General features: G+C 38.3%; 1 protein-coding gene across 3 annotated transcripts; it reads left to right on the top strand.

The window, feature by feature from the left end:
* Positions 1-459: 459 nt before the first annotated feature.
* Positions 460-6,564, top strand: LOC122051907 (probable phospholipid-transporting ATPase 4). Of its 3 annotated transcripts, none has more exons than XM_042613237.1 (13): positions 460-737; positions 1,054-1,183; positions 1,278-3,244; positions 3,358-3,468; positions 3,645-3,921; positions 3,997-4,085; positions 4,153-4,237; positions 4,323-4,544; positions 4,647-4,772; positions 4,907-5,005; positions 5,091-5,282; positions 5,700-6,361; positions 6,464-6,564. In XM_042613237.1, the coding sequence occupies exons 3-13, from the start codon at positions 1,425-1,427 to the stop codon at positions 6,468-6,470; spliced, it is 3,690 nt and encodes a 1,229-aa protein (XP_042469171.1). In that variant the 5' UTR covers positions 460-737; positions 1,054-1,183; positions 1,278-1,424; the 3' UTR covers positions 6,471-6,564. The 3 variants fall into 3 exon arrangements, with proteins under 3 accessions (XP_042469171.1, XP_042469172.1, XP_042469173.1); XM_042613238.1 differs by having other exon boundaries at positions 1,054-1,123; XM_042613239.1 differs by having other exon boundaries at positions 1,054-3,244; positions 5,700-6,368.
* Positions 6,565-14,629: the final 8,065 nt, after the last annotated feature.

The following is a 14,629-nucleotide window of genomic DNA, read 5'->3' on the forward strand; positions in this document are numbered from 1 at the left end:
TGGAATTAAGATATTTAACTTTTTCTGCAACTCTTTTATATGAATATAAAAATTTATGATATTTGATTTTTTTTTAACAAAGAAATTAAATCATCTACCAGTCATGAGTTGTGTCGAAAACATCCTCAGAGAGGCTCCAAGAATGTCACGTGCATCATAAAGTACGGTGACCTTAGGGATGTGGATTACACGTGGACGTACTACACGGAATCCAGTTCCCTTGCTTGACTTTTGTTTGACTTCATTTCCTCACGTGTGTCTGATCGTGCACCACACACGTTTATTATCCGTAGGTGAGACCGCACATGTCGACTGAGAAGAAACAAAGTAGTCGCTATCCTGGATCCTGATCGGGGGGAGACATGTAAAAACGTAAACATAAAGTCCAAGGGGTATCTGGTTTACTACCAGTTCACCGCTCGGCACGTTCCGCGATGAAAAAAATCCAGCGGCCTGCCAAATTAAGCTTTATTAGGGTTTCACGTCCACTGTGTGTTTTCCTTTTTCTGCTTTGTTTTGTAATTAAAAGGGCGAGAAAACCGAAAAGTTAACCGACGAATCCCAGCGCTGTGAATTTGTCTCGCCGTCGCCTTCGCCTTCGCGATGGAGCGCTTTGGAAATGCGATAAGAGCCTCGCGCTCGATCTTCGCGATGGTGCGATTTGGAAATGCGATAAGAGCATCGCGCTCCATCTCCCTGTCTCGCCAATGCTATTCGCTGGAGTAGCTTCCGAAGCGGTACGACCTTTTCCCCTTTCCAACCTAAGTCGTTGCCTTTTGCTTTCGATTGCAGGTGGTTTACTTCGCCCTTTGCGACGAGCTGAATCTTTTTCTTGCTTTAGTCAGTTTCGTGCTTGGGATTTCCGTCTTTTTCTGTTTGCTTTTAGTATTTTTGTTGAATGGGAAAGTAGTGAGATCTTGCTGCTTCTCAAGCGTCGTCCTCCCTGATCTAGAATGGGCTGATTCTCTTGTACTTCGGCTAAATCCTCTGGCTTTAGGTTAAAGTTACGATTTTTAGCTGTAACGCTTAGCCTTTTAATTTTTATTTTTGCAGCCCCCTTCTCCATTCAGTTTTGAAGTTTTTTCAGAGTGGAGTTCCTGGTAGACGTCCCGTGATCGACATTGTACAAATCTCTCTCCCCTCCATTTTCGTTCTCCGCATCAGTTGGTTTGAATGCATAATTGTGAGCTAAATTTTAGTTCAAACTCTTGCCCTGTTTCATTTTCAATGTTCCAAATTTCAACAAAGGGAGTACAATGATGTGTTTCAATTCACAGCCAGATTTGGGGTAGCAAGAACATTCTATACGAGTGACGGATATCGCCAATCTTGTTACAGTTCGGGAAATAAGAGAAATAATTATCTCTAGATGAGGGAAAATGTTTTATGTTTAATAGGGCAGTAGTAACCCTAGCCAGCAAGAGATGGCAACGGGAGGAAGGAGGCAGGATAGGCTTCGATGGAGCAAACTCTACACTTTTTCTTGTATCCGTCCTCAAGTATCATTAGACGATGAGCAATCTCATTCCCTTCAAGGTCCAGGATACTCTCGTGTTGTTCATTGTAACCAGCCCAAGTTACACCAAAAGAAACCTCTGAGGTACCCTACCAACTATATCAGCACTACCAAGTACAACATCATCAGCTTTATTCCAAAAGCCATCTTTGAGCAATTTCGTCGTGTTGCCAATCTCTACTTTCTCCTTGCCGCTATTCTCTCTCTCACCCCTGTGACTCCCTTCTCTGCCGTGAGTATGATTGCTCCATTGGCATTTGTTGTTGGGCTCAGTATGGCTAAGGAGGCATTAGAAGACTGGCGAAGGTTTATGCAGGATGTGAAGGTCAATAGTCATAAGGTCAGTGTCCATAAGGGAGAAGGGCACTTTGGTTACAAGCATTGGCAGAAGCTTTGTGTTGGAGATATTGTGAAGGTAGAGAAAGACGAGTTCTTCCCTGCTGACTTGCTCCTGTTGTCTTCAAGCTATGAGGATGGAATATGCTATGTGGAGACTATGAATCTGGATGGAGAAACAAATTTGAAGGTTAAAAGATCATTGGAAGTAACTCTCTTTCTAGATGATGATTTGGTTTTCAAGAACCTCACAGCCATAATTCGTTGCGAGGATCCAAATCCTAATCTCTACACCTTTGTAGGTAACTTCGAGTACAAGCAACAGGTCTATGCACTTGATCCGAGTCAGATCCTTCTCAGAGATTCAAAGCTTAGGAATACAACTTATGTCTATGGGGTGGTTATCTTTACTGGTCATGATAGCAAAGTCATGCAGAATGCAACCCGTTCACCATCAAAGAGAAGTAAAATTGAAAAGACAATGGATAAGATTATTTACATTCTCTTTACATTTCTTCTCTTGATTTCATTGTTCAGTTCAATGGGCTATGCTGCCAAGACAAAGTTTGGGATGCCACACTGGTGGTATTTGCAACCTAATAAGACTTCATATATCTACAATGCTTCAAAGCCTGCTTTATCTGGTTTCTACCATCTTGTCACTGCTCTTATTCTTTATGGATATTTGATACCTATCTCCCTTTATGTATCAATTGAGGTTGTGAAGGTCTTGCAAGTAAAATTCATTAATCATGATGTTCACATGTGTGATGAGGAGATAGGGAAACCAGCCCAAGCACGGACATCAAATTTGAATGAAGAGCTAGGACAAGTTGCAACTATTTTGTCAGATAAAACTGGCACCTTAACTTGCAACCAGATGGATTTTTTGAGGTGTTCCATTGCTGGAGTGTCATATGGTGTTGGTTCTAGTGAAGTGGAAATTGCTGCTGCAAAGCATTTTGCATCCGAGGCATCAGGTACATCTGACCAGCACATAAGCAGCACCCAAGATATTTGGGAGGATACATGGGGTACTTTTGGCTCTTCAGAAATTGAATTGGTAGATGGGAAAAGTTTTTGGGTAAAGAATCCTAGAAAGACTATAATCAAGGGTTTTAGCTTTGAGGATGATCGTTTAATGCATGGAAATTGGGTTAAGGAGCCCAATGTGGGTGCCATTCTCCTATTTTTCCAGATACTTGCTCTCTGTCACACAGCAATACCCGAGTCTAATGAAAAAACTGGTGGTTTTACATATGAAGCTGAATCACCAGATGAAGCAACTTTTCTTGTTGCAGCCAGTGAATTCGGATTTGAATTTTCTAAGAGGACTCAATCAAGTGTCTTTGTAAGGGAGAGATATTCTTCTTTTGGGAATACTATAGAAAGGTTTACCTTAACCTTCTGTTTTTTTTAATCAATTTATTGTTGGTATCCCTGTCATCTGTGCAATTTAAAGTAATTAAGTCATTTTCTCAATTTCTTTTCTCTGTTTATTGTAGGGAGTTCAAAGTTTTGAATCTGTTGGAGTTCAATAGCAGAAGGAAAAGAATGTCAATTATTGTGCGTGATGAAAGTGGTCAGATTATTCTCTTATGCAAAGGTGCTGATAGGTACAATTAGATAACTCTCTTATTCAACATACATGTTTTTTTTTCTCTCCATTTTCGTAGCTACTTTGTCATATTCAATTTTCTGCTGATGTTCAGTTCATCTAGTATGCCCTATACTACCTACAAATCCATTTTATCATATTTATATAAGATTATTTCTGTTTTATTCCAAACAGCATCATCTTGGATAGACTATCAAAAAAAGGAAGAATGTTTGAAACAGATACTATAAAACATCTAAATGAATATGCGGAAGCAGGCCTACGGACGTTGGCACTGGCTTTCCGGCTTCTTGAGGAATCGGAATATTCTGCATGGAATGCTGAGTTTCTCAGAGCAAAAACTTCTATGGGGATTGATAGGGAAGCTGAACTAGAGAGAGTTTCAGACATTATCGAGCAGGATTTGATTCTTGTTGGTGCTACCGCTGTAGAAGACAAATTACAGAAAGGAGTAAGCTTGTAATTATCTACTTTTCCTATTGACTTTTTCATTTTTGAGTCACTAGAACGTGTATTGTTTTCACAGGTTCCTCAATGCATAGATAAATTAGCACAAGCTGGTCTCAAGATATGGGTTCTTACAGGGGATAAGATGGAAACTGCAATCAACATAGGGTATGAATAAAAAAATTATAAATAATTCACTTGATATGCGCAAATAAACTTTCTATTTCTGTTGCAGATTTGCTTGTAGTTTACTTAGACAAGGCATGAAACAGATCTGTTTATACCTTGAAAGCCATAACATGTCATCACGGGACTCAATGGTACTCGTTTTCATCTTACCACAAGTGGATTTATGTTTTTTTGTTCCTCTATTCTCTGCGATTTACACATCTTTGCACCTGTAAGATAACTTCTCAAGTTGCAAAAGACAACATTTTGATGCAAATAAATAATGCCTCCCAACTGATCAAGCTAGAGAAGGATCCTAATGCAGCATTTGCTTTAATCATTGATGGTAAAACTTTGACATATTGTCTTGAGGATGACCTGAAGAATCCGTTTTTGAGTCTGGCAGTTGATTGTGCTTCTGTTATATGCTGCCGAGTCTCACCAAAGCAGAAGGCATTGGTAAACTTTTAGTATTTAACATTTGACATAATATGTAACTAGCGCAATATCAATTGAAACTATTAGTTTAATGATTCTGAAATAAGTTAACTCTTATTTCAGGTAACTCGGTTAGTTAAAGAGGGTACTGGTAAAACAACTCTTGCCATAGGAGATGGTGCAAATGATGTGGGCATGATTCAAGAAGCTGATATTGGTGTTGGGATTAGTGGTGTAGAAGGAATGCAGGTGCGTTTTGTTACACGCATCACCCTTGTCTGATGTTTAAAGACTAACTTGTCTTGGCACTTATTAATAGTCTATCTAAACAGCACAAAGTATGATAACTTCTATGTAAACTAAGAACTATAAGTTTTGTTCAGGCCGTCATGGCTAGTGATTTTTCCATTTCCCAATTCCGTTTCCTTGAAAGACTTCTTCTTGTCCATGGCCATTGGTGCTACAAAAGGATAGCTCAGATGGTTAGTATTAATAGCTTACCCAAATGTTTCTTTGCAGTTATATTTCATTGTTTACTCTCACTCTCTTGTATTTTATTGTCTTCAGATATGTTATTTCTTCTATAAGAACATAGCCTTTGGTCTTACAATTTTCTATTTCGAGGCATATACTGGCTTCTCCGGGCAATCTGTATATGATGACTGGTACATGCTACTATTCAATGTCATTTTAACCTCATTGCCAGTGATATCACTAGGAGTCTTTGAACAGGATGTTTCCTCAGAAATATGCTTGCAGGTATTCCTTTTCTTTAATATATATATATAGAAAGATAGAGAAACTTGTTATGCTGAGCACCTACTGTGCGCACCTGCGACTGAGTGATGCGGGGCGCCCAACCCAAGTCACTTTTGGGCAGCCCACATCACTCAGTCATGCAGCGTAGGCGCACATGGCCGGTGCTCAGCCGATCAAATCTCTCTCTCTCTCTCTCTGTGTATATATATATATATATATATATATATAGACACACACACACAAACAGCAATGCAGACTTTTATAATTGTTCTTTTTCACACCTTTGCTGTCTCTGTTTGTGTGGTTTATGCCATCACTACATGGCTCTATGATGATGAATTTTAAATTTCTATTATGCTTATTTAATTTGTTTCTGGACATTGAACTTGTTTTATATCTTGGCTTGCCCCCCTGCAGTTCCCTGCATTGTACCAGCAAGGGCCAAGGAACCTTTTCTTCGATTGGTACAGGATCCTTGGTTGGATGGGAAATGGCATCTACTCATCCATTATCCTATATTTCCTTAACATACACATTTTCTACAACCAAGCTTTTCGTGCCGACGGTCAGACAGCTGACATGGTTGCTGTTGGAACAGCCATGTTCACCTGTATTATCTGGACTGTGAACTTGCAAATTGCTCTAACAATGAGCCACTTCACGTGGATCCAACACCTCTTTGTTTGGGGCAGTGTCGCCACTTGGTACATTTTTCTGGTTGCCTACGGCATGTCGTTCTGGCATTTGATATCTGGAAATTCCTACCACATGCTTCTGGAAGCCCTTGGTCCAGCTCCAATGTATTGGGCTGCAACGCTTCTAGTCACTCTTGCCTGCAACATTCCTTATCTGGCACACATCTCCTTCCAGAGAGCCTTAAATCCACTCGACCATCATGTGATCCAGGAGATCAAATACTACAAGAAGGATGTGGAGGACCAACATATGTGGAAGAGGGAGAGGTCCAGAGCAAGGCAGAAAACGAAAATTGGTCTTACAGCAAGGGTAGATGCCAAGATCAGGCAGCTACGAGAGAAGCTGCAGAAGAAAATGTCATCTTTGAGCAGCCAAACTCAATCGTAATCTGTACCGAGTTTTTCTAGTAGAATCAATCTGCTCTGCATTTTTTTTCCCTTTCTGTTTTCTTCTCCATCATATCAAATGTTTTTTTCCGCTTGTGGGGATTGACGATAGGCTTGCTTCTGTATCATATCTATACCAATTCTAGTCAGAATCAGTGGAAACAGTAGAGATATGTACATATAGCTAAAATTTTGTTTCATTGCTGGTTGTCATTGAGATGTCCTCTTTGTAAAGAATATGATAATATGGTGTAAAAGTGAGCCAGTGACTGTTTTCAATCAAAATATCACACTTTGGGAGACCGGAATTCAAGATCCCTTTAAGAAAATTGTGTTATCGTTCAACTTGTTCGATCAATGTATGTTCTAGTGAAAACTGCCCCCTTCATCCCAAATGTTCTTTCAATGCAAAAGGTGGTGGTTTGTGTAAAATCTTTCACAATCTAATATAGATTTCTTTGTCAACAATGGAGGAATAGTAGAAAATGTCATTCTAATACTGTCAAACACTAAAAGCACCCTATCAAAAGAAAACTCTTATAGCTAAAAGAAATATGCCTTCAAACTACACTCTAAGGCGTCACCTAGGCTCTAAAATGCTCTACTAGTGAGAAAAATTATAGCCACTGAAATTTTAGGCAAATTACTACCGCCTCAAATGAACAACACCATAAAAAAAGAAGACATCCTAAATTCGAATTTATATTATCCTAGTTAAGTGTAATAGGCCACATGTTTGGGCGACCAAATATGTTGTTAAGCCTCAAAGCTCACCTTAGCCTTGGAGACCTTGGCAAGATACTCCACTATACTACATAATACCACAAGATTATACTCCTAAGCAATCCTTTCCCTCTCATCTTCTTTATTATTGCGCAGTCAGTTGCTCCATTTTCTAACTCTGCAACAGTAGAACCCATGTGTAAGAGGCTATTAACTACAGAGGGAAATCATCTTGAGACTTCTACTCATAGATAAGTGTTATATTTTCTTTTATGACCATATGTTTATATATTGAGATGATTGTTATATTTGAGCACTCTTCACATGCTAATCATACTATGGGTTTTAGGGATTTCTCCAAATGGTACATGATTTCTATAATATTCCTTTAATGTGGATTCACCTACCAAGAATCGCCTCATAAATCCGGTAAGTGTTTTATAGTGGTATCTTTATGAATCTATTTTCTAGCTTAGTGAAATTATATTCTTCCTCGTCTTTAGAACAAAAATACATTCTCCAATATGTGTTATGCTCCTCCTTTTACCACACTTGTATAGAATATTTGAAACAACTCTCCTACCAATATGTCTTTATGAAAAGGTTTAAATGTACAAGGTTATGAAATGTATTTAGATGCTCCATCAAATATTTGTCATCTACAAATGTGTAGCTTGTGCAACTATCTCCTAAGATGGATCTAATTTCTCACAATTTTTTTCTTCAAAAAACACTACTCTAATCTCTATAAAATTTCCTATTCATTGTCTTACTAGCCACTAAATCGATGAGATTATTCTCATGACATTATTTGATAGTACGTACTAATTACCTTTGCACTTCTAATCTCCTAATTACTCCCATTGATATCTAATAGTTTACCTTTTACTCTACTAAATAGCCCCTAAGACCCCATTACATCGATAGATCTTACATACTCCACCACCGTAAAGGCAAAGTAAATCTCTTATTGAACTTTTAATAAATAATCTTCTACCGCTTGTAGAAGTTTTTGTCATCCATCTACTATGAAATTCTAGATGCGCCACTTTACAATTTAAACCCTTCGCCAAGTGCCCGATCCTATGCCATTTTTTTTAAATATTCAAGTCAATTTCTAGAGCTCCTTATACTTAGAGTTCTATGTTCAATATTCTTTATAACTTGAAAGGAGGCTTTAGAAAATTATTCCTATTCAATTATTTACTAATATCCTACATGCTCTTAGGATTAGCAATACATTACTCTCTCATTGGCCTACTTAATTAAATATGGGTTTTAGTACTAAACACTGCAAGATAGATGAATTTATTTTCGATGAGCAATGGCACACTCCTATATCTAATTTCCTCAATGATTATCTTATTTTGCTTATCATGAAAATACATATTCCTAAAATTCATAGAGTTGATAGATGAACATGTGCATAAGATTACTGAGGAGTTGCATCTACTCAAGAAACTTAACATTTCTCAACTTCCATTAGAAGAATGAATTTGAGATTCAGTAAAGATGGATGAGAGAGTGAAATAAAAGATGATAATAATTGAGTTTCCTGATTTTCTAAGAATGCAGTGTTAGAAGATGCATGTGGCTCACTGATTCTTCTGACTTGGTTGAACAAACAAACTGTAGTTTGAATCAGTGTTCAGAATTCCTTTTTTTAGCCTATCTTTAGTGTTCATGAGTCTGTTTCTACAGAGCAACTAAACAAAGATATGAACTTGGAGCAAACGAGGACCGACTAGTGTTGACACTTACTTGAACTGTTCTTTGGAATTATATATGTAGGCCAAACAAGTCAATTTCCATGTCTGTAAGTTCAATGACATGTTTACTCAAAATGATTCCCTTGTTTCTGCTAGTTTGGTCTCTTGTCCAGATTCAACATTCATGTCAATTGGCTCAGCACACTGTTAATAATAATAATAATAATAATAATAATAATAATAATAATAATAATAATAATAATAATATTATTATTATTATTATTATTATTATTATTATTCATCAGTGTCCAAGTTTAATATTGGTGTTTCTCCTTCATTTACTGAATAAATCTAGAGCACAGACTATACATACTAAAAAAAAACTAACTTTCAAAATATTTATCCCATTTGAGATTTGAACTTGGGCTCTTTTATTGTTCCTCTTATGAGTCTTGACTTATCTTTATTTCCTTGTAAAATCGTAAACGAGCTAAGTTTTGTGGTATTCAAGCTTGCCTTAATTTTTTTCTTCACAATCTTGAGTTTTATTATTTGAAACTTTTATATTTTTAAACTGTTTTTGATTAGTTGTTGAAGTTGATAATATAAGTTTATTTGTTCATTTTAAATATTTATTTACTATGTTGATAAATTTTTTTTTTGACAAAAATGGTTCACAAACTTTGTTTGTGACAATTCACAATCTTTGTTCATGAATATTAACAAATTGAATATAAATATTGATCCTGTTTGAAATCGGGGGAGATGTCGCACTAGACAGGTGACTTTGATGTTGATTGGAAGAAGAATTTGGGCTGGAAGATAGCGCTGAGCGATCCTCTTTAAGCATACCAAAGAGAGAGCAAAGGGGAACATTAGAGCCAGAATCAGGAAAGGGGTACCTGGTGTAGGCACTCCGATGCTAAAGTCAGAACAGTAGCACCGACAAAAAGGGTTGAAGAAGAGGAATACTAGAAGAGTAGTATGGATGTGTATGCGCGACGCGTAAGTGACTGTACCTGGCTAACGGAAAGGACCTCTTTTTATACTACCACTCATAATTTCTGTAATTAATGAGACGATAGAGAATGTCTGATGTCGGAATATGTTAAGGGATGGAAGATGTGTAGTCATCCTCCGAAAAAGCTTACGTTACATGTATAAAAACCATCTTTTATAATCTTCATAATAATACAACTAAGAATGCATGATGTTAAGTAATGGAAGATGTACAACCACCCTCATAAGAAGGTTTTGTTACATATATACGTTAGAATATCAGAATATTCCCTAGTGGATAGTCGTTATTCTCTGATAAGTTATTGCGATTACTTGACAATGTTGTCCCTTAGAGGCAGTCTGACCTGTTGGATCGTGAAACGTCGATAGAGGGGGGGGGGTGAATATCGATTCGAAAAAAAACAACGTTAATAAGAGTTAAGCGCAGCGGAATAATAAAAAAAACTTAGACAAACTGAACACGGTGTTTTTTACTTCGTTCGGAGCCTGTGACGACTCCTACTCGAAGGCCCGTACTCCGTGAGTACTTTCGTTGGGCAATCACTAGCAGTTCGAAAATGATTACAATTTAAAGTATAGGAATGCTAGCAAAATAAAGAAAATACCGACAAGAATTAAAGTAAAGGAAAGGAGCGTATTGTCGGATCTTTGTTAGCGTCGCTGGAGCGCAGAGCAAGCAGTAGAAGACTTTCTTTTCGTTGTTGTTCTGAAGCTCCCCTCTGACCCTTCTTTTATATGAAGCTCGGGGCGCCCCGGATCCCTTTCGGGCGCCCTGGTGGGACGTGGCAGGTCCAACCAGTAAGCTCCACGTGGCGACACGCGAGTTTGGATCCGGGCGCTCGGACCTCCTGTAACGACCCAATTTTCCCTATTTCGAGTTCCAAATGTCCATAAAAATATTTGGAAATGCTTTTAAAATATTCTAGAGATTTTTAGAGTATTTTTACGCAATTTTTGGAGGTCGTTTAGTATGTTTACAAAAAGAAAGAAATTTTGACAAAAATTTGTCAAAACCGAAGCTCGAACCCGTGACCTCCGGCCGAACCAAACCCAACCGGACACAGCAAACCAACTAGGCTGCGCACGCTTTGTTAACCAAGTATGAGGAGAAATAGGTTTAAGGTATAGTATAATGGGAACCCAAAATTAGACCTAGCTATAAAAGGTTAAGTGAAATGGGAATTATTTTTATTCTTCTTTTTCTCCCGAAATCCTTTCTTCCTCTCGTTCTCGCGTGCGACGGCGTCGGCGCTACTTGGTGCGAAGACGAAGCCGAACTTAGGGCTTCATCTTCGGCGGCCGGCGAGCACTTCTCACCGTGGGTTCTTCACAGATCCGAGCTCCCCTCGGCAAGGAAGACGCGCGGACACAAGGAGAACTCTAAGACCGTGAGCTTCTCGCCGAACCCTAGCCACCCCTCCCTCTCGGTTGTAAGTCCAAGCAATCAAGGGTAAGTACTACTCACCTGCGGTAGGAGTTGCTCCGATCTTTCGGTTTTCGTTTCCTTGTTTTCCTGAGTTTCTTGAATCCGAAACATGCTATAAGGATTTTGGCTTTTGGGTATTCTGCCGTGAGCTTCACAGGGAAATCAAGGTTTCGTTTAGGTTAGTTGAGCATGTAGTATGATTCTAGTGCCAAGTAGAATTGTATGCATTCTATCCTTAATTATTGCTAGGGATTTTGGCCGTGCACAGTGGAGTTTCGGTTGATTCCTTGCTGCCCTGTTTAGGATCATACCGAACAGATCATTATAGTTATCCCATGTCGCTGCCATGAGTTCACTTAAGGATGCATTGTCTTGGCTTGCTGTTGAATGCTTTGAGTTGTATGTTGTACATGAATTTCCTTGCTTTAAGGTCATGTTGTACATAGTTAAAGTGGATTAGAGATTTGTTTTTTTCAGCATGTTTAAGAAGTTAAGTAGCATTCTATGTCTGTTTGTTTTTACAGCAGGATTAGGATCACTAAAGGTAGCATCCTTTGTCTATTTTACAGCATGTTTAAGAAGTTGAGTAGCATTCTATGTCTGTTTGTTTTTACAGCATGATTAGGATCACTAAAGGTAGCATCCTTTGTCTATTTTACAACATGCTTAAGAAACCCTAAAGTAGTATTCTTTGTCTATGTTTTATAACATGATTAGAATCCCTAAAGTAGCATTTTTGCCCTAGATTTCAGATCAGCTTTAGACTCTTCTTCTTGCTGGGTTACTAAGTAGGAGTGGTATTCTTTTGATATGCAGCCCTAAACTTGTTTATTTCCAGCAACCGGGCATGAAAACTTCTTTTCACAGTAGTAGAGTTTTATTCCAATGAGCAGATTGCTAATTTTTCTATTAGTAGAACTTGAGTAGTATTGTTTAGTTTTTCCCTTTGCTATTGAACATGCATGATCGGACTTCATGTACTATTTCTTTGCCATAGATTTAAGCATGAGCAGTAGTTGAATGTGTTTAACTTTCACAGCTTGATCTTCACAGTATGCTTAACTTGATTCCATTGCGTGCCTAGTAGTTAAATCTATTTTTACAGCATGTTTAGAAAGCCTAAAATCACCTTCCTTTGCTCTATTATATGGCATGATTAGTAAGTTCAAAGTCACTCTCCTTGATTTGGTTTTATAACATGCTAGAGGGTTCAAACTGATTTCCCTAGTGTATTTGTATATAGCATGCTTAGTTAATTGTAATCTTATACCTGTTAAATACATTTACAGGACTCTAATAAACTCTAATAAAAGAGTATGAGAAGTATGAGTCAAGAAAAAGACTAAAGTCTAGTTAAAAAGAGATAACAAGTAAGTAAAGCAAGAGGCTAGTACCCGACATCCAAGAGCTTGTCGTTAAACAAATCCAGGTGACCATTTCCGAGGTCTTGGCCCTGGTAGACCGAGGTCTGCTCTTTTAGGATTGGTGGCTCGCAACCCCAACCTATTAGGGAACGCGCATGAGTTGGTACTAGGCCTGGGCCCAAGAAAAGAAAACCTAAGAAAAGAAAAGTTAAGTAAGAAGGAAGAAAGAAAAGAAAAGTTAAGTAAGAAGGAAGAAAGAAAGAAGAAGAAAGTAAAAGATAGAAATTAAAAGATTAATTTCTAACACAAGGATACAAGAAATGAAATAAGTTCCAAGCTTAGAATAAATAAGAATGGTTAGCTTTCTTTGATTCTAAGTTTACATTGTTAGTTTCTTGTTATCCTGCTTGATACTGAGTATGATTTGTATTCTGTTCATTTTCTGTATACCATGAGCACATGCAGATAGCTTTATTATTTCAGTTTCAGCACTTATGCATTTCGTTTATGCATTTCGAGTTTTGTGAGATAGATTAGTACTTACTAAGCGTTTTCGCTTATAGATCTTGTTTTCTTTCCTCCTACTGCAGATAAAGGAAAAGCTAAGATATGAAGGGAGGCGACAGGGTGGTGGTGATGATGGATGTGTGTGGTGACTGAACTATGGAGAGGTCCAGAGGGGACTAGCAAGACTTATTTATTTAGAGTTTATGTCTAGTTTATTTTCCTTATTTCTGTTATGGAATTATGAGTTTATGATTGAGTTTGATGTGCATTGTAGCTTATTATGCTTCATTCTGGGAGCTTGAGTTTAGTTCATGTTGCTAGATTAGTTTTTGATTATGATATGATTTATTACTGCGTGGTTGTGAATAAATTGTGATCCAGCCGCGTATATATATCTTGTGTATTATAGATTTGGTCACCGGTACAGGGGAGACCCTGCCGAAATTTTTCGGTAGGAATTTCTCTGAACCGTGATAAATCTAAGTGTCGCTAATAATAGCATAAGTGACACTAGTAAGTAGAGTAGGAGTTAGGTAACGGTCGCCCTTAGAGAGTAGTAGTAAGAAGGGTGGTTGTTACAGTTGGTATCAGAGCACTGTTCCATTCTCCAGCATCACACACACATCAGCATCATCCTTGCCGTCTCCAAGTAAGAAAGTATTTAAATCCTTTCTTATTTCTGCTTTTCTTATTATTAACTGCAGTATAGAGTATTTGTTTTTGAATGCTTAAGTAAGATAGAAGTTTTGTTTCTCTTTTATTCATATACATATCTATGTTTAGAAAGGATAGAGAAATGTTTAGAAGTACCTACTCATAGGTGTTGAAAGTCAAGTATCATGTATAAGTAAGATATATTTAGAAAGTATAGTGATAATTTTAAGTTTTCTTTTCCTCTGCCTGACTTGATGTCAAGAAGAGGACGCATCACCGGTATCGAGGACCGAGCTCGAGAAACGAAGAGCCCGAACAATGGGCCTAATCTCTCAGTTGTTGCTCAACTTCGAGACAAGTAGCTAAGCAACAAGTGATTGCCAATCGATGGTAAATCGAAGCCAGCTCCACTCCTCCAACAAGAATCGTGGAGACTCAGGTAACCGAGGTTCCACCAGGAGTCGCCACCGTACTCGAGACAAAAGCCTACCTCATCCAATGGATGAAGTCGAAACCGAGCTTCTGCACGACGAGCCTGGATGCCAGGGCTTGGTTTAAACACTAGAGAGCACTATGGAGTTTCTTGCTGGCCGAAGTCGAGAAGGTTCTGCCTGTCTGCAGATGCTCGTATGTAGTGGGAGAGGATAAAGACCAAGAGAGCAGCCGAGCAGATGAGCTGGGCAGATTTTCAGTTAGAGTTCTATGAAGAGTTCTATCACCAACAAGCACTATGAGGAGATTATAGAGTTCAAGCCAGCCAAGATAGAAGACAAGACAGTAGGGAGCCCGGAGCCCCAGTCAAGTAAGTGTAGAAGAACAGAAAGAAGGTAAGAAAGAGGGGGTTCGGGTGGTCTGTGAATAT

This window comes from Zingiber officinale, chromosome 3A (assembly GCF_018446385.1).
Source record: "Zingiber officinale cultivar Zhangliang chromosome 3A, Zo_v1.1, whole genome shotgun sequence".
Lineage (NCBI taxonomy): Eukaryota > Viridiplantae > Streptophyta > Magnoliopsida > Zingiberales > Zingiberaceae > Zingiber > Zingiber officinale.

Coding starts and splice junctions, on each gene's coding strand:
- LOC122051907 (XM_042613237.1), top strand. CDS start 1,425: ATGGCAACGGGAGGAAGGAGGCAGGATAGGCTTCGATGGAGCAAACTC. Junction 3,922..3,996: donor AAGACAAATTACAGAAAGGA/GTAAGCTTGTAA, acceptor TTGTTTTCACAG/GTTCCTCAATGCATAGATAA. Junction 5,006..5,090: donor ACAAAAGGATAGCTCAGATG/GTTAGTATTAAT, acceptor TATTGTCTTCAG/ATATGTTATTTCTTCTATAA.